Genomic DNA, 20,430 nt, shown 5'->3' with positions numbered 1-20,430 from the left:
TTCAGTAGTTCTTGTCGGCTGTATGTAAAGAAACCTAAGATGACCTGGGGTACTAGTGTAAGAAATAACACGTAAAAAAACAAAAAACTGCATAGTTTCCTAGGAACGCGAAGTGAGGCGGCCATCTCTGTCGGCGCTGGAAGTAAGCCTCTGAAGCTGCTCCATGAGCGTGTACAGTTCAAGTCGTCCATAAGCTGTGGTAAATGCTGTAAGAAACACATTTACATTACCCGGGGCTAGAACCCACTTCTTGTTACGTCGCCATTGCACCAGGGCAATGTCTTGACTCAAGAATGAAAAATGTGAAATTTCGTATTGGTCCGAAAAAACAAATTCCAAAAATAACTCGTGTTTAATTTTACAATAATATCACGATAATATTCAAACAAATCTTTAAATATATTTTTCACTTACTCACCTTCAGAAATATCCATTAGGAGGGATTCACAGACTTTCTTTTTTTATCTGTCCTGGCCGCTAAATATTCGGTGCTATTGGCCTGTGGGCTTGAAGCTAAAGCTGTGCTAACATAGTGTTAAAGTATATGCTCCACTAGACTCGCTCTGCGTTCGGGTCCATTACTAGAGAAAGTACGGAATGAGTTTACAGGGCCGTGGTGTCTGCAACACCCTGTATATTTGGTTTAGAGAACAAAGGCAGTGAATTCAAACAACAGGAGGGGATGTCGAGACATTTTGTCTACAACCGGGGTGGGGGGCACCGGGCGCTGATTAGAAATATCAATGTTTAACCCCGGGGGGTCGGCAGATATCTGGACATGCTGTATGCATGATAGTGCAAACCTTGGTTTCAAACGATCCCCTACAGAGAGAAAGGGCCTTGAGTGCAGATGCCTGGGCATTGTTGAACACACACCCCTCCCCTTTGTTTTTGAAACACACACTCCTGCTGGCCCGTCACACGCACACACACGCACGCACCCTGATTTTCCGTGTCTTTTTCCTTGGCGACAGACCGGGGTGATGATGTAAAATACATGTTCCTATCGTTAAAGGGTGAGATACTGTTTTAAATTCCTTTTATTTCATTCCAAAATATTTAGTACAAACTTTTTTAAGACATGTTAGAATTAATTACCCAATTTGACTAATATTTAAACATGCATCACGAGTGTTTTATGTAAAAACATTGGAGGCCTACAGTGGTACATCATTCCAAGCTTTAATAACCAGCAATGTTTATAACATACCATTGTAGTAAAGACTATAAAATAATACATAGTTTTTCTTTAAGACATTACATTTCTCTGCAACAGACCAGGGCGTGAGAGAAAAGACAGCTCCCCCTTTCTTTAAAGGGTGAGATACATTTTCAAAACCAATGATTTCATTCAAAATATTTAGTACATACATTTTAACGCACGTTATAATTCAACATTTTTACTATTTCTTACAGATAAAAGGGCTGGTTAGCCCTGACCATTATCCATTTCCAATTCACCATCGCAAAGACGCTTGCCCGCTCCATCAAAGCTCCGGACGTTTTCACTCCAGGGAAAGATCCTCCTTCTGGTTTGTGAGTCCTGTGTTTGTCTCAATGATAACCTCGGCCATCGCCGTAATTGTTCCCGATTTTGTAAAAGACTGTCCAGCTTATTCATAAGTGTTCTGAATATATGATAATCACGCCATTTAAAACTGAACACAGGCATAAAAAAGTTTGCATCCTTGCATGCTTTGGAAAATACATATGAACTGACAGATTTCATCGCATTTGCACTATCAAATTGTTCACATACTAAAATTGTCACTTTGGAGTCAGGGGTATATGCCATTGAAGCGATTCTTAGGGCCATCAGGTCACTTCGTCGGCAGACCAGTTCTTCCAGTGCATATCCGGGTAAACTTGAAGCGCTCAAGGCCTGTTCAATTTGGCACAGAGCGAGTCTTAACTTAAGCCATTCTCTCATCCTTAGCGCTGGAGAAAAACTCCCGGGTTCTGCCCGATAAAGGGTTTGGGGCAGCTGTCTGTTGATATCTTAACCGTAGATTCCACAGGTTGGAATATGTAAGACATATGTCCCTCACTCGTACCCAAAACTCCTTTAAAACATTCTAGGGCCTCACGCAAATCATCCTTCAGGCTTTTGTCATTGGCTTCATGACATGAGCCGCATAGCACCCCAAGAATTGGCCTAGGAGACATATTTTTATGTTTAATATTCTGGGCTTTATTTTAAAAATCTTGTTTACTGTTCTGGGGTCGCATGCCTTGTTCTGGACTTTATTTATAATGTGTCTGCCACAGCCAATACCCCGGACATTCCTGCTTCATAGATAGCAACCCTAAGGGCAATAAAACAGGGGTGTGGGGCCATACTCTTTCAACCAGGTCCCTTGACATCAATCAGCAATATAGATATAAAATAACATACCCTCTAACACGTGACAACAGGAACAGGATGTCCTGGCCGGATGCCCATATTTGGACATGTATGCGTCATCTGGACACAGGGCCATAAATAAACATTTTGACCCGTGCCGTTTACTTTATTCTCTCTCTTATATACTATGAATATTCATGTAATGCTCAGGGGCGGCAGGTAGCCTAGTGGTTAGAGGGCCAGTAACCGAAAGGTTGCTGGATTGAGTCCCCGAGCTGACAAGGTAAAAAAAATCTGCCGTTCTGCCCCTGAAGGCAGTTATATACTACTGTTCCCCGGTAGGCCGTCATTGTATATAATAATTTGTTCTTATTAACTGACTTGCCTAGTTAATAAAAGTTAAATAAAAAAGAAATACACTGCAAGGTTGATAAAACACACACACAGGGTTGATAAAACACACTCACACACACTCGAGGGGATGCAGCAGCTACCACCTCTGCTCCCTGGGACACAGATGTCAGGGTGTTTGTGTTTATCTGCCCCTTTGGTGTGTGTGTACACTCAAACCAATCATTTAAACTGCACTGACAATTATGTGCAAGTTTATCCATTTTCATATGGGTGGCCCCAGCGGGAATCAAACCCAGAATTGTGCCATTGCAAGCTCCACGCTCTACCAACTGAGTCACAGTAGTGATATGTCTCCTCCCTGTCCCTTGCTCCTTGCGATGTTTAAGGAGGTATAAGGGAGGACAGCCAATATTACCCCGTACCTCTCCTTGAACCAAGGAGATGGAGTCCGTGTGTTGTCTTCATCAGGCCTCACAAGCTCGCTTACAGACTTATAGGATCTGCAGTGAAACAGAAGCCCACTCTGGAGACTGACAGCCTCCCCCTCAACCTCCCCCCTTGCCCAATATCTGCTGCAATATCTGTCATGACTGACAGGCCACGGCCCCTGTGGGCCCAGTCTGGAGAGGGGAGGATGGGGGCAGAGATAGGGGGAGGATGATGGGGTAGGAGAGGAGGGGAGGATGGGGAGAGGAGAGGATGGGAGGATGAGGAGGGGAGAATGGGGAGGAAGGAGAGGAGGGGTGGGGAGGATGTGGGAGGAGAGGGGGTGGGGAGAGGAGAGGAGAGGATGGGGGGGAGAGGGGGGGATGGGGAGGAGAGGGGGGGATGGGGAGAGGAGGGGAGGTCGTTGAGGATGGGGAGAGGATAGGAGGGGAAGATGGGCAAGGAGAGGAGAGGAGGGGAGGATGGGGAGAGGAGAGGAGGGGAGGATGGAAGGGGAGGGGAGGGGGAGAGGATGAGGAGAGGAGAGGAGGGGAGGGGAGGATGGGGAGGGGAGGAGAGGACAGGAGGGGAGGATGGGGGGGGAGAGGAGAGGGGATGGGAAGAGGAGAGGAGGATGGGGGAGGAGAGGAGGATGGGAAGAGGAGGAGAGGATGGGGAGAGGACAGGAGGGGAGGGGGAGGAGGAGAGGGGAATTGGTATTATTGGACGGCTTCCTCCAATTCAGTTCCAACATGACTGAATATTGATCGGGGAGGGGAGGGGGGGGGGGAGAGGGGAGAGGGAGAGGAGAGGAGGAGGGAGAGGGGGGAGGGGAGGGGAGGGGAGGGGAGGGAGAGGAGAGGAGAGATGGCTTCTGTGTAGGTGTGTGTGTCTATTAATTTGCCAGTGACTGCGTGTGGGGGTGTGGTAGGAGAATGACTGTGGTAGAGGTCTTTGATTATCAAGGTGGATGATTGATTTGCATGTGAGTGTTCATCCAATGCTGTATGCAGCTCTATGATTATAAGATAACATATCGCTGGGATATGAGGTAACAACAGGACCTGGCCTACATTATGTTAAAAGATGCTGAACATGATTAAAAGTCAAAAAAGCTATTGTGATTGTGTTGAATAGTTTTGGGAAAGAAAGATAATAAAAAACTGGAGAACATTATTTAGTGTTGAGGTGCTGACTAACAGGGGAATAAACTGGAATCTTGAAAAACAGAGTCGCACAGTCTATGTATAAACGCCCAGCAATTTATTGGGTAAACCACAAAAGTTTCGGTTTCACAAAGATAATTTGTAAAAATTCAAATAACTTCACAGATCTTCATTGTAAAGGGTTTAAACACTGTTTCCCATGCTTGTTTAGTGAACCATAAACAATTAATAAACATGCACCTGTGGAACGGTCTTTAAAACACTAACAGTTTACAGACGGTAGGCAATTAAGGTCACATTTATGAAAACTTAGGACACTAAAGAGGCCTTTCTACTGACTCTGAAAAACACTGGACTGAGGGCTTGTAGGCCTGTTGTAAGGCAGGTCCTCACCAGACATCACCGACAACAACATCGCCTAAGGGCACAAACCCACCATCACTGGACCAGACAGGACTGGCAAAAAGTGCTCTTCTCTGATGAGTCACGGTTTTGTCTCACCAGGGGTAATGGTCAGATTCACATTTATCGTTGAAGGAATGAGCGTTACACCGAGGCCTGTACTCTGGAGCGGGATCGAGGTGGAGGGTCCGTCATGGTCTGGGGCGGTGCGTCACAGCATAATCAGACTGAGCTTGTTGTCATTGCAGGCAATCTCAACGTTGTGCGTTACAGGGAAGACATCCTCCTCCCTCATGTGGTACCCTTCCTGCAGGCTCATCCTGACATGACCCTCCAGTATGACAATGCCACCAGCCATACTGCTCAGTCTGTGCTTGATTTCCTGCAAGACAGGAATGTCAGTGTTCTGCCATGGCCAGCGAAGAGCACGGATCTCAATCCCATTGAGCACGTCTGGGACCTGTTGGATCGGAGGGTGAGGGCTAGGGCCATTCCCCCCCAGAAATGTAAGAGAACTTGCAGGTTTCTTGGTGGAAGAGTAGGGTAACATCTCACAGCAAGAACTGGAAAATCTAGTGCAGTCCATGAGGAGGAGATGAACTGCAGTACTTAATGCAGCTGGTGGCCACACCAGATACTGACTGAAACTTTTGATTGTGACCCCCCTTTGATTGTTCAGGGACACATTACTCCAGTTCTGTTAGTCATATGTCTATGGAACTTGTTCAGTTTATGTCTCAGTTGTTGAATCTTGTTATGTTCATACAAATATTTACACATGTTAAGTTTGCTGAAAATAAACGCAGTTGACAGTGAGAGGACGTTTCTTTTTTTGCTGAGTTTAGAATTGTTCCTAAGAAGGGCCTGAGATCAAAGTCAATATTCAGACCACTAGGGGTCAATGTTTTTAAATATGATATCCAGTAAGCCTCCCTCTGTAGTAGTAAGATGTCGATGTTATCTCCTCTCCTTGGTAGAACAACATGCTCAATGCCTGTGTATTTGAGGGAGGAGATGGGATGGTTCGCTTTAACAAAGTGAGCTGCTACTCTATAGTCAGTGTTCTTACACCTGATTGAGCTGCGGTGTTCAGGGATGCGTTGTTTTAATTGTCTTTTCGTTTGTCCTACGTAGGCATTCACACATATACAGTGATGAGATAGATTACTCCCTTTGTCTTGCATTAGATGATACCTCTAACATGAATTTGTCAACCTGTATGTGGGTGTCTGAAGAAGGATATTTTTGAAGTGCTATTGCACTGTGAGCATGAGCCACATTTGTAGTGCCCATTTGGAATGGGAGTCAAGAGTGTCTGAGTGGGCTCAGGGGCAGGTCAGATCTCACTAATGCATTCATACATAATGTTACTGACCACACTAATGCATTCATACTGTACATAATGTTACTGACTACACTAATACATTCACACTGTACATAATGTTACTGACTACACTAATACATTCATACTGTACATAATGTTACTGACTACACTAATACATTCATACTGTACATAATGTTACTGACTACACTAATACATTCACACTGTACATAATGTTACTGACTACACTAATACATTCATACTGTACATAATGTTACTGACTACACTAATACATTCATACTGTACATAATGTTACTGACTACACTAATACATTCATACTGTACATAATGTTACTGACTACACTAATACATTCATAGTGTACATAATGTTACTGACTACACTAATACATGCATACTGTACGTAATGTTACTGACTACACTTATACATACATACATAATGTTACTGACTACACTAATACATTCATACTGTACATAATGGTACTGACTACACTAATACATGCATACTGTACATACCGTTACTGACTACACTAATACATTCATACATAATGTTACGGACCACACTAATACATTCATACTGTACGTAATGTTACTGACTATACTTATACATTCATACATAATGTTACTGACCACACTTATACATGCATACTGTACATACTGTTACTGACTACACTAATACATTTGTACATAATGTTACTGACCACACTAATACATTCATACTGTACATAATGTTACTGACTACACTAATACATTCATACTGTACATAATGTTACTGACTACACTAATACATTCATACTGTACATAATGTTACTGACTACACTAATACATTCATGCTGTACATAATGTTACTGACTACACTAATACATTCATACTGTACATAATGTTACTGCCCACACTAATACATTCATACTGTACATAATGTTACTGACTACACTAATACATTCATTAATAATGTTACTGACCGCACTAATACATTCATACTGTACATAATGTTACTGACTACACTAATACATGCATACTGTACATACTGTTACTGACTACACTACTACATTCATTAATAATGTTACTGACTACACTCATGCATTCATACTGTACATAATGTTACTAACTACACTAATACATTCATACATAATGTTACTGCCCACACTAATACATTCATACTGTACATAATGTTACTGACCACACTAATACATTCATACTGTACATACTGTTACAGACTACACTAATACATTCATACTGTACATACTGTTACTGACTACACTAATACATTCATACATAATGTTACTGACTACACTAATACATTCATACATAATGTTACTGACTACACTAATACATTCATACATAATGTTACTGACTACACTAATACATTCATACTGTACATACTGTTACTGACTACACTAATACATTCATACATAATGTTACTGACTACCCTAATACATTCATACTGTACATACTGTTACTGACTACACTAATACATTCATACTGTACATACTGTTACTGACTACACTAATACATTCATACATAATGTTACTGACTACCCTAATACATTCATACTGTACATACTGTTACTGACTACACGTATACATTCATACTGTACATACTGTTACTGACTACACTAATACATTCATACATAATGTTACTGACTACACTAATACATTCATACATAATGTTACTGACTACACTAATACATTCATACATAATGTTACTGACTACACTAATACATTCATACATAATGTTACTGACTACACTAATACATTCATACATAATGTTACTGACTACACTAATACATTCATACATAATGTTACTGACTACACTAATACATTCATACATAATGTTACTGACTACACTAATACATTCATACATAATGTTACTGACTACACTAATACATTCATACTGTACATACTGTTACTGACTACACTAATAAATTCATACATAATGTTAGACTACACTTATACATTCATACTGTACATACTGTTACTGACTACACTAATACATTCATACATAATACTGTTACTGACTACACTAATACATTCATACATAATGTTACTGACTACACTAATACATTCATACATAATGTTACTGACTACACTAATACATTCATACATAATGTTACTGACTACACTAATACATTCATACATAATGTTACTGACTACACTAACACATTCATACATAATGTTACTGACTACACTAATACATTCATACATAATGTTACTGACCACACTAATACATTCATACTGTACATAATGCTACTGACTACACTAATAAATTCATACATAATGTTAGACTACACTTATACATTCATACTGTACATACTGTTACTGACTACACTAATACATTCATACATAATGTTACTGACTACACTAATACATTCATACTGTACATACTGTTACTGACTACACTAATACATTCATACATAATGTTACTGACTACACTTATACATTCATACTGTACATACTGTTACTGACTACACTAATACATTCATACTGTACATACTGTTACTGACTACACTAATACATTCATACATAATGTTACTGACTACACTAATACATTCATACTGTACATACTGTTACTGACTACACTAATACATTCATACATAATGTTACTGACTACACTTATACATTCATACTGTACATACTGTTACTGACTACACTAATACATTCATACTGTACATACTGTTACTGACTACACTAATACATTCATACATAATGTTACTGACTACACTAATACATACATACATAATGTTACTGACTACACTAATACATTCATACATAATGTTACTGACTACACTAATACATTCATACATAATGTTACTGACTACACTAATACATTCATACATAATGTTACTGACTACACTTATACATTCATACTGTACATACTGTTACTGACTACACTAATACATTCATACTGTACATAATGTTACTGACTACACTAATACATTCATACATAATGTTACTGACTACACTAATACATTCATACATAATGTTACTGACTACACTAATACATTCATACTGTACATAATGTTACTGACTACACTAATACATTCATACATAATGTTACTGACTACACTAATACATTCATACATAATGTTACTGACTAAACCAAAACATTCATAAATAATGTTACTGAATAAACTAATACATTCATACATAATGTTACTGACTAGCTGGCAATAATATTCTGAATAAAAATGTTTACAACTAATGTCAGGATAAATGAATTTCCCCTCATTTAGTGTTACTTAGTTTACATACAGCATTTTGATGAATAAATTATGATTATTCAGCATATGACTTATGTGTAAACATACATCTTATTTATCGCTCCCTCTACATATTTACTTTTAATGTCTCCTTTTCAAACACCTCTTATTTAGTCTCACAGTATTTATGGCATTTTATCGACAATATGGAATCCATATTTTGTCTATTTTATGGTGTGTCTGCTGTGTGTGTGTATGTCCCTCTATATTTGAAAGAGAGAAAAAGAAGAGAGAGAGAGAGAGAGGAAAAGAGGGCAAGAGAGATGGAGTGAGTGTGAGAGAGGGAGATAGAGGCAACAGTGATTAAGTGTGAGGAAGAGAGCGGATTGCAGAAGACTGGTTGAGCATGTGTGAATGTGGTTTTGTGAGTATGACTTAAGATTTGACAGGTTTTAAATGGTTTCAGTGTATTGGCCCAAGAAGGCTGGGATGCTTACATGAGGGAGTGTTGCCCAACGCAGTGGAAATATGAGATACTGGCAGTCCATTAGAGACAGCCTGAGAGACTGCACCCTGCTAAAGGGACCACTACCCTCTGCTGGTTGGAAGAACATACTACCACAGCACAGGCTTAACACAAATAGGGCAGGGTTCTCCAAACAAGTTTACACAGCAATGGTTTTTTTCTTCAATTGTTGTACATAAAACACTGTAAAACACTAGCAAATCAGCTCCAAGTGATTTTAATTTAAGAAACCGGTTCCAAAGTAGAGATATATATGAGATAGAGTAGAGATATATATGAGATAGAGTAGAGACATATATGAGATAGAGTAGAGACATATATGAGATAGAGTAGAGACATATATGAGATAGAGTAGAGACATATATGAGATAGAGTAGAGACATATATGAGATAGAGTAGAGACATATATGAGATAGAGTAGAGACATATGAGATAGAGTAGAGACATATATGAGATAGAGTAGAGACGTATATGAGATAGAGTAGAGACGTATATGAGATAGAGTAGAGACGTATATGAGAGAGAGTAGAGATGTATATGAGAGAGAGTAGAGACATATATGAGATAGAGTAGAGACGTATATGAGATAGAGTAGAGACGTATATGAGATAGAGTAGAGACATATATGAGATAGAGTAGAGACCTATATGAGATAGAGTAGAGACGTATATGAGAGAGAGTAGAGATGTATATGAGATAGAGTAGAGACGTATATGAGATAGAGTAGAGACGTATATGAGATAGAGTAGAGATAGAGAGAGAGTAGAGACGTATATGAGATAGAGAGAGACGTATATGAGATAGAGTAGAGACGTATATGAGATAGAGTAGAGACGTATATGAGATAGAGTAGAGACGTATATGAGATAGAGTAGAGACCTATATGAGATAGAGTAGAGACATATATGAGATAGAGACATATATGAGAGAGAGTAGAGATGTATATGAGAGAGAGTAGAGACGTATATGAGATAGAGTAGAGACGTATATGAGATAGAGTAGAGACGTATATGAGAGAGAGTAGAGATGTATATGAGAGAGAGTAGAGATGTACATGAGAGAGAGTAGAGATGTATGAGATAGAGAGAGATGTATATGAGATAGAGTAGAGATGTATATGAGAGAGAGTAGAGACGTATATGAGAGAGAGTAGAGATGTATATGAGAGAGAGTAGAGACGTATATGAGATAGAGTAGAGACGTATATGAGATAGAGTAGAGACGTATATGAGATAGAGTAGAGACATATATGAGATAGAGTAGAGACATATATGCGATAGAGTAGAGACATATATGAGAGAGAGTAGAGATGTATATGAGAGAGAGTAGAGACGTATATGAGATAGAGTAGAGACGTATATGAGATAGAGTAGAGACGTATATGAGATAGAGTAGAGACGTATATGAGAGAGAGTAGAGATGTATATGAGAGAGAGTAGAGATGTACATGAGAGAGAGTAGAGATGTATATGAGATAGAGTAGAGATGTATATGAGATAGAGTAGAGACATATGAGATAGAGTAGAGACATATGAGATAGAGTAGAGACGTATATGAGATAGAGTAGAGACGTATATGAGATAGAGTAGAGATGTATATGAGAGAGAGTAGAGATGTATATGAGATAGAGTAGAGACGTATATGAGAGAGAGTAGAGATGTATATGAGATAGAGTAGAGTGCATTTGGAAAGTATTCAGCACCCTTGACTTTTTCCACATTTTGTAACTTTACAGCCTGATTCTAAAATGGATGACATGTTTTTCCCATTCATCTACACACAATACCCCATAATGACAAAGTGAAAACAGGTTTTTAGAAATGTTTGCAAATTTATAAAAAAAACAATTAAAAAAACAGAAATACCTTATTTACATAAGTATTCAGACCCTTTGCTATGAGACTCAAAATTGAGCTCAGGTGCATCCTGTTTCCATTGATCATCCTTGAGATGTTTCTACAACTTGATTGTCTCGAGGCACAGATCTGGGGAAAGGTACCAAAACATTTCAGCAGCATTGAAGATCCCCAAGAACACAGTGGCCTCCATCATTCTTAATTGGAAGAAGTTTGAAACCAACAAGAGCTGGCCACCCGGCCAAACTGAGCCATTGGGGGAGAAAGGCCCCGATTATGTTCCAGCCTCCTGACCATCCACTCAAGAAAAAATTGGCCCGCAGGTGAATCTAGTTGATTATCCCTGATATAAGGGGCTATTTTCCGGACCCAGATTAAACCTTGTTCTGGATTTAAAAGTATATTCATTAATCTTGCTTTTTAATCCAGGACGAGGCTTAATCTCTGTCTGGGAAACCGTCCCCACAATACCACACCTATTAGATGTACCCAGTGTGTGGTTACTAGTATGAATTTGTTCTGCCTTGTATCAATTAACATGGTGAAACTTAATGCCGAAATGTATTCACCATCAAATAAGCTCACAATTTCACTCTTTCCATTAAGGTTTCCATTATGTTTTAGAGTGATTATAGTATGTGTTTGTGTGAGTTTGTGAGGTTCCCTAACTGTATTATTTACATCAGAATGGATAGTGATACATGATTTGAGGGCTGGATGGATGAATAAATAAATGGCTAAAATTCTGAAATGTTTCTCACACATTCTTCACACGTTCTCATGTTCTTCACCACGTTGTTCTCACGTTCCTCACACATTGTTCTCACGTTTCTCATGGCAGCTTTTACAGTAGCTCATATTTTCTCCACTTGCGCTTCATGCTACCGAGTGTTCTGATGCTGTGTTCTCCGTGCACTGTGTTCTCTCTGTTGGTTCCGCCCGTGCTACTACAGCTGCTGGACGCCAGGAGGGCCAAGGTTTGTCCCTATGTCTGCCACCGCTGCCCTGGCTGCCGTGTGTGTACAACAGAGTCACCACCAGTGTGATGTCGTCGTGTCTCCTCAGTGACCACCAGAGACCCCCCCCCACCCCTAGGTCATATCTGAAATGGCACCCTCTTCCCTATATAGTGCACTACTTTTGACCAGAGCTTGTGGGATCTGGCCAAAAGTAGTCCACTAAGGCCTATATTGTGAACAGAGCTCCATTTTGGACATACTCCTAACTTGACTCTTATACACACCCAAAAGGAGTGTGATGGGTTTAGCCTGTTTTGTTCCCTACACCCTACCCTCTACCCTCTCCCTTCCCCTACACGCTCTGTTTAACAGAGTGTTGTTTGTTTAGCTATTCCTTATTTACTCCAAGCACACCTGGTCCTCCTCGTATGTTCCCCCTATACAGACCAACATACTGTGAGTGTGGTTCTCATATAGGGGTGTGGCTGCTCCTCTGCACTGTGTGTGCATCGCTTGTGATGCTATAGTATATAGTGTTTTGTTCTGTATTTATCTGCCCCCTAAACTCCAACACTCAGGCTAGGTTCCAATGTCCATACTAGATACCACTGAGAATGCATGGCCCAATCAGTGCACAGTGGTATGCTAGTGTGTACATTGGGAGAGTCACAGAGCCTCAGCCTCCTTTTCCCTTTTCCCTTGTCCTAAACACACTACACACACTACAATCGATGTGTGACTAATTTAGTTATCAGGTACTGTACCCTTTACTTTTCCTGTGTGCTTCCGGAAGCAGTGTGTGCAGTCTAATGGAGGAGCATTGCTTTTCCCTAACACTCACACATGCATGCATGCACACACACGCATACACACACACATACACACGCGCATGCACGCATACACACACAGACACACACCACCCTAACACACAGCATATGGATGGGCATGAACCCAGAAGTCCGCTGAGTCTACTGCTGTCGGTTAGTCTCCAGCTCTCAGTGGGAACATTGTTTACTGTGCTCTACATGGACCTCTGCTGCTCTCGACTCAGGCCGTATGGACAGCACCCGCCCTACAGTAATGATAGATAATTATCAATAATGCTGCAACAATCATACATGATAGCAGCACAGCACAACCTCCTTTGAAAGTGCAAGCTGTTGAACCCAACCGTTAAACAATGAACACTTGACATGATCGTCAAACTATTATCGAAGGATCATGGTCCTACAAGTTCTTCGCTTTCCTACTGGAATAGGGTGCCATTTCGGTTGCACAATCGGTTTCTCCCAGCAACACACATTCAGTCATTGACTGGATGGCTTTGTTTAAATGTCTCTTTTAGTATTCCTGCTGTCAAAACCTTGAGAGACATTCCTAAAGATTAAATGACTGATATACAGTCCTGTAAATAGATAGCCATTTACAGTACTCACTACTCACCCTAAAAATGGTAACAGAAGATGGAAAGCAACAAACTGTATAGTTGATTATGAACAGTATATAAAACAGTTGTATTTTCTCTTCCCTCTTCAACCCATACTTTCTCGTGTTGCCATACTTGATGTGTGCGCGTGTGTTTTCTATGTGTCTTTCATGCCATAGCCAGGTAAGGCCTCCGTTTTTTCAGCTGTAACTTCTCCAGAGGGTGAATAGATTACAATGTGTGTTTGTGAGTTTCTCTGTGTGTGTTCTTCCTAATGCACATCTGCTTTCCACAGGGCCATCAAAATGTTCCTTGTCCCCCCTCTCTATAACATGTTTTTTTTGTGTGTGAGTTTGCATGTGTGCCTGAATATGTCCTTCCATGAGTACGTATTCAGTGACCCATCATTGTCTGGTCTGTAGTTTATTTGAATCCATCTTAGGCTAAGTGCTGTGATCCTACCAGATTGAGACTCCTTGGTGTGTGTGTGTGTGTGTGCGTGACCCCCACAGCACCTGCAGCTGACCATCCAGGCCCTGCAGGATGAGCTGAGGACCCAGAGGGATCTGAACCACCTGCTGCAGGAGAGTGGCGGCCGCTCTGGGGAACACTACACCAACATCGAGCTGACCGAGGAGAACTTTAGACGACTGCAGGCCGAGCACGACCGCCAGGCAAGGAATCTTAATAGTTAATAATTCACAATAAATGACTGATTTAAATAAATGAGTTAGTTATTAGTTCCAGGTTATTATGACCAGGGTTGAACATTATGGTAACAACATTTCCAAATACCCACTTACTTCTTATTACCTGGAGGAATTCTGTGAATCTTCCAACCGGAGGTTTCTGGATTTTCTTCCAACTTGGACATTTTGGGAAAGTTCCCAGAATTGCGCTGCCCTAATGATGACATAATTTATACTTCCTTAATTTAAAATTCCATACAATTCCTTGCTTTCCTGCAGGCCAAAGAGCTCTTCCTCCTGAGGAAGACCTTGGAGGAGATGGAGCTGCGGATGGAGACTCAGAAGCAGACGCTGGGGGCCAGGGACGAGTCTATCAAGAAGCTGCTGGAAATGCTCCAGAGTAAGGGTCTGCCTGGGGGGCCAGGCAGGGTCAATGAGGAGGAGGAGCAGGAGAGGGCCAGGCGCATCGCTGAGGCCGAGGCACAGCTGGGACACCTGGAGGTCATCTTGGATCAGAAGGAGAAGGAGAACATCCACCTCCGAGAGGTACAAGAGTATATGGCTTGCGTCCCAAATAGCACCCTATTCTCTATGTAGTGCACTACTTTTGAACAGAGCCTGGTCAAAAAGTAGCGCACTATGTAGGGAATAGGGTGCCATTGGTGATGTGACTTATGTAGTGCTTATGGTTAGCATATGGCCATATAGTACTATATACTGTAGCTACTGTAGGGCCACAGTAGACTCAGAGTAAATGGAGTGGTATTATTCAACCACTAAATGTACATAACTATATAACTACTGCGTCGTAGTTAGAGGCAGAGGCAGGTGTCGTTCGTTGTCTCTGATTGAGAATCATACTTACAGTGGGGCAAAAAAGTATTTAGTCAGCCACCAATTGTGCAAGTTCTTCCACTTAAAAAGATGAGAGAAGCCTGTAATTTTCATAATAGGTACACTTCAACTATGACAGACAAAATGAGAAAAAAAATCCAGAAAATCACAATGTAGGATTTTTAATGAATTTATTTATTAGAAAAACATTTTTTCAAAAGAAACATTGAACATCATATCATAGTGTAAAAGCAAGTGAGCTGGTTCTACTCTTTTTTTTACATTTTCTGGTGTTTTGAAGTGGAAAATTGAGCCGGTTGAGCAGAACACGTCAACCCTTTTACCCATAGATAGAGAGGCTAGAATAACACGTCAACCCTGTTACCCATAGATAGACAGGCTAGAATAACACATCAACCCTGTTACCCATAGATAGACAGGCTAGAATAACACATCAACCCTGTTACCCATAGATAGACAGGCTAGAATAACACATCAACCCTGTTACCCATAGATAGACAGGCTAGAATAACACATCAACCCTGTTACCCATAGATAGACAGGCTACAATAACACATCAACCCTGTTACCCATAGATAGACAGGCTAGAATAACACATCAACACTGTTACCCATAGATAGACAGGCTAGAATAACACATCAACCCTGTTACCCATAGATAGACAGGCTAGAATAACACATCAACCCTGTTACCCATAGATAGACAGGCTACAATAACACATCAACCCTGTTACCCATAGATAGACAGGCTAGAATAACACATCAACACTGTTACCCATAGATAGACAGGCTAGAATAACACATCAACCCTGTTACCCATAGATAGACAGGCTAGAATAACACATCAACCCTGTTACCCATAGATAGACAGGCTAGAATAACACATCAACCCTGTTACCCATAGATAGACAGGCTAGAATAACACATCAACCCTGTTACCCATAGATAGACAGGCTAGAATAACACATCAACCCTGTTACCCATAGATAGACAGGCTAGAATAACACATCAACACTGTTACCCATAGATAGACAGGCTAGAATAACACATCAACCCTGTTACCCATAGATAGACAGGCTAGAAATGTTTTAACAATCAAATACTTTGTGAAGCTTGCATTCAATTGCCCCTCCCTGTAGCACACAACAAGCATTATTGATGATTTAAGATGAAGTCGTCAACTCTGTTATGGTCAACCTTGTTGCTTTACTTGGCACTTAATAGGCACTTACTATAGTAATTTATTTATTTAACCTTTTGAAATGGCAAAACATGTTTTTTAGGAAGTTGACCGCGTGCTCTTTATTACAGAATGTAAAAATGAGGTGAAATCCCAAAACATTTTCCATTAAGTTACATTACTCAAAAGGTGTCTAATTGGTTGAACCACCCTACTATCTGCCTACAGTAGACCCAGTAGATTCCACCTGGTTAGTGTAGCCTCTGTAGGCACTGGTCTCACTTGTGTTTGAGGTGTTACTGATTGTGCCCGAGTCATATTATTTGTTCGGTGCTGGTTTTAAAGCAGACATTATTTGCCAATTTCCAAATTTTTCTTCTAAGTTAAAGTGTATACGTATCAACACTAGAGGGCAATACTGTATGTCTTTCTGTCTGTTTGCTGTGCTCTGACTGAAGTGATAGGAACACTGTTCAATCTGTGTCAGAGGAGGCTGGTGGGAGGAGCTTTAGGAGGATGGCTGGAATGAAATAAATGGAAAGGAGTCAAACATGTGCTTTCCATATGTTTGATGTGCTTGATAACATTCCATCATACTATAGCTCCTCCCATCAGCTTCCTCTGAATTGTGTACAGTATTATTGCCAGCAGGGCCAGTATAGGACTGATGTAAATGGTCGTGCAAATAAACGTAACTTATTTCAATGCTGTCTCTAGAGTGTTGAGCTAAGTCATTACCCATTGAAAACACTGAAAAGTTGTGTTGTGGTATTTGCTAAGATGCTTTTGGAGAGATTCAGAGCCCACATTTATAAAGAGTCTCAGAGTAGGTGTGCTGATCTGGGATCAGGTCCCCCTTATCCATGAAATCTTATTCATGATGATCTAAAAGGTTCAACTGAATCTAGATCAGCACTTCTATTCTGAGATGCTTAATAAATACGGGCCAATTGCACTATGTCTTAAGAGAGGCGACATTTGATGCTTGTCTTGTCCATTTCATATCAACTGGTGTTCTCCCAGGAACTGCACAGGAGAAACCAGATGCACCAGGACCCTGGCAAAACCAAAGCCCTCCAGACCATCATAGAGATGAAGGTAAGAACCATGGGGCATTATGGGTACTGTTGTACATCATGCTACACCTGACTAGCACCATCACTGAGACCAACCATGTGGTCAGATGAAGTACGCAAACATTAGTTCTAAGAAGAACGGTTTTGCTTAGTTTGATTGCACTTTGATTCTAGTCTGTGGATAGCCTCGAAAGCCAAGGCTTTGTTCAACAAGACGATATTTGGAAGTATGGCCTTGTGAGACTAGTCTGTGTGGATGATGTTACAAAGGTACTTAACATGCAAAAGCTATGAAAAATATATTCAAAGCAGTAATTGAACCACTATAGAGCCCATCAATCTACTGTAGCTGCAGAGCTGTGATATCGCCTCCTAAATATAAAGCATGAGCTCACAGCCCTCCAGCACGCCACTCTCTCACACACCACATCAGATGGAGATGGATTGGTGCTGAGCAAAACCCCAACATCTCCTACCACTGTCATGTGACTCTCCAATTGCATGGTCACATGACACGCTGGCTCCTGGAGGCTCTGGATTTGCATACAGAGCCAAGCCCCGCCCCTTCCATTCTCGGTAGAGGAACTCCCCGCTCCTCTCCACTCTCTTCACAGCCATGTTGATGCTGATGTTAGCATGAGTAATGCTTTCTCTCTCTCTCTCTCTGACTCCGACTCTCTCTGACTGTCTCTCTCTCTTCTCTCTCTCTCTCTACCTTACTCCTCAAACACCAAGGAGAACATGTTTATGACACTGAGGCCAGAACACAGGGGAGGGAGGGAGGAAGGGAGGGAAGGAGGGAGAGAGAGAGAGAGAGGGAGAGAGAGAGAGGGAGAGAGGGAGAGAGGGAGAGAGGGAGGGAGGGAGGGAGGGAGGGAGGGAGGGAGGGAGGGAGGGAGGGAGGGAGGGAGGGAGGGAGAGAGAGAGAGGAGGGAGAGGAGAGAGAGAGAGAGAGAGAGAGGGAGGGAGAGAGGGAGAGAGGGAGAGAGAGAGGGAGAGAGAGAGAGAGAGAGAGAATTACATCCTCAGCTTGATCAGCATGATCTACTGTAGAAGTGAAGTCAATTGGATGACATAGCTTCTCTGACCCATTGAGCTACGGTATGTTGTTGTCTATACTATATTCTAATGTACTACTATGTTCTCTCTATGGTAGCTTGCATCTGACTGCAATTGTAGGATAGTGATGCATTGACGAGGCACATGGCCATGATAACAACTTTCACACTTTCACATTAACCCCTTAGATCAGGACCATCTGTTGTTTTTTCCGTCATCCTATAGCGAGAGCATCTCATGCAGCCGGTGTTCCTAGTTCTCCACTGGGTTCTGGATGACCCCTGCTAAAGTTCTAGTTCAATTTCACAAGTTCAGAACCTGTCGAGGGAAGGACAGGTCGGGAGAGAGGGAGAAGAAAAGGGGTTCTTTCCCAGTGCTCTGCAGGAGGAGTGCATGGGAGACGGACCACGGCTAATGTGTATTATTTATTTGAAAACCCTGCGAAGTCAAAGCTACACTCGGAGTCGCAGTCGCGGTCCAGAGACTGGCTCCTGCATTGATGTGCGAGCGACTACAGAGCAGTACGGACCTTCTTCCTGCTTCTTCTCCAGGCGTTTCTTTCTGGGCTGGACATTCTCCCAGGCTGGATGTGATGTGTGCTGCTCAGTATTTCCAAATGGTGATTAATCCACTGAGAGGTTGGGAGGGAGCTAAAGCTGGATCTGCAGCAGGCAGAGAAGGAGGAGGAAGCTTTCGATTTTTCTCCAGATACTGCAGCGGCGCTCCTTATTACTTCATAGAGCTCTTTCTCTCTTTATCTCTTAATCTCTTCCTCGCTGACTCTCTGACTCCGACTCTCTCTGACTGTCTCTCTCTGTCTCGCTGCCCTCTTCTCTCTCTCTCTCTCTCTCTCTCTCTCTGTCAAGTGTTTTGTGTTTTGTACACTGGTCAACCTTTGGAAATGTTCTACCACTGGATTTTAAGTGTGGATGTAGTGTACAACTAGTGTGAGTGTCTGCATGTGTGTTTGTGTGTGTGTGTATGCATGTTGTCCAACACACCAAGATAGAGTCTTACAGCTGGTGTGTGTGTGTTGACCAGGATACCAAGATAGCGTCTCTGGAGCGCAACATCAGGGACCTGGAGGATGAGATCCAGATACTGAAGGCTAACGGCTTGCTAAACACCGAGGACAGAGAAGAGGAGATCAAACAGATGGAGGTCTACAAGAACCACTCCAAGTTTATGAAGACCAAGGTACACACACATATAGAGGAAAAAACACAAACTCCCACATGCACACATACACACACATGCACACGCACACATACACACACTCAAACACACACACACATTTACTGTGTGTATGATGTGCCAAACACAATCACTCACAATCTTGGTTTTGCTGTGCAGGTTCAAAGTGAACAGAACAGAGCTGACTGTAAATAAACTAGCTTTAGTATTAAATTAACTGATTTCATCAGGGAAGTGCTTCGCTGGCAGCTATCTGACTGGGAGATGCTTACTTGTACATTTAGCAGAGAGACAGCAGAGAGAGCAGAGGAAGACAATCAAGAACATCATTCTTTTGTTATTAAAATCTCTCTTTTCTGATCACCTCTGAAGCCTTGTCAAT

At 41.5% G+C, this 20,430-nt stretch overlaps 1 protein-coding gene across 1 annotated transcript in view; it reads left to right on the top strand.

The window, feature by feature from the left end:
- The window catches only part of LOC112255330 (ERC protein 2), a 104,853-nt gene that overhangs the window by 40,424 nt on the left and 43,999 nt on the right, over nt 1-20,430 (top strand). The window contains 4 exon segments of the mRNA XM_042323723.1: nt 14,509-14,670; nt 14,965-15,231; nt 17,743-17,817; nt 19,896-20,051. Of these exon segments, the coding sequence (XP_042179657.1) occupies nt 14,509-14,670; nt 14,965-15,231; nt 17,743-17,817; nt 19,896-20,051 (660 nt within the window).

Source organism: Oncorhynchus tshawytscha, linkage group LG07 (genome assembly GCF_018296145.1).
Source record: "Oncorhynchus tshawytscha isolate Ot180627B linkage group LG07, Otsh_v2.0, whole genome shotgun sequence".
NCBI classification, from domain to species: Eukaryota; Metazoa; Chordata; class Actinopteri; order Salmoniformes; family Salmonidae; genus Oncorhynchus; species Oncorhynchus tshawytscha.
Note: the sequence above shows the minus strand (reverse complement) of the source record. Positions and strands in the feature narration are given on the sequence as shown.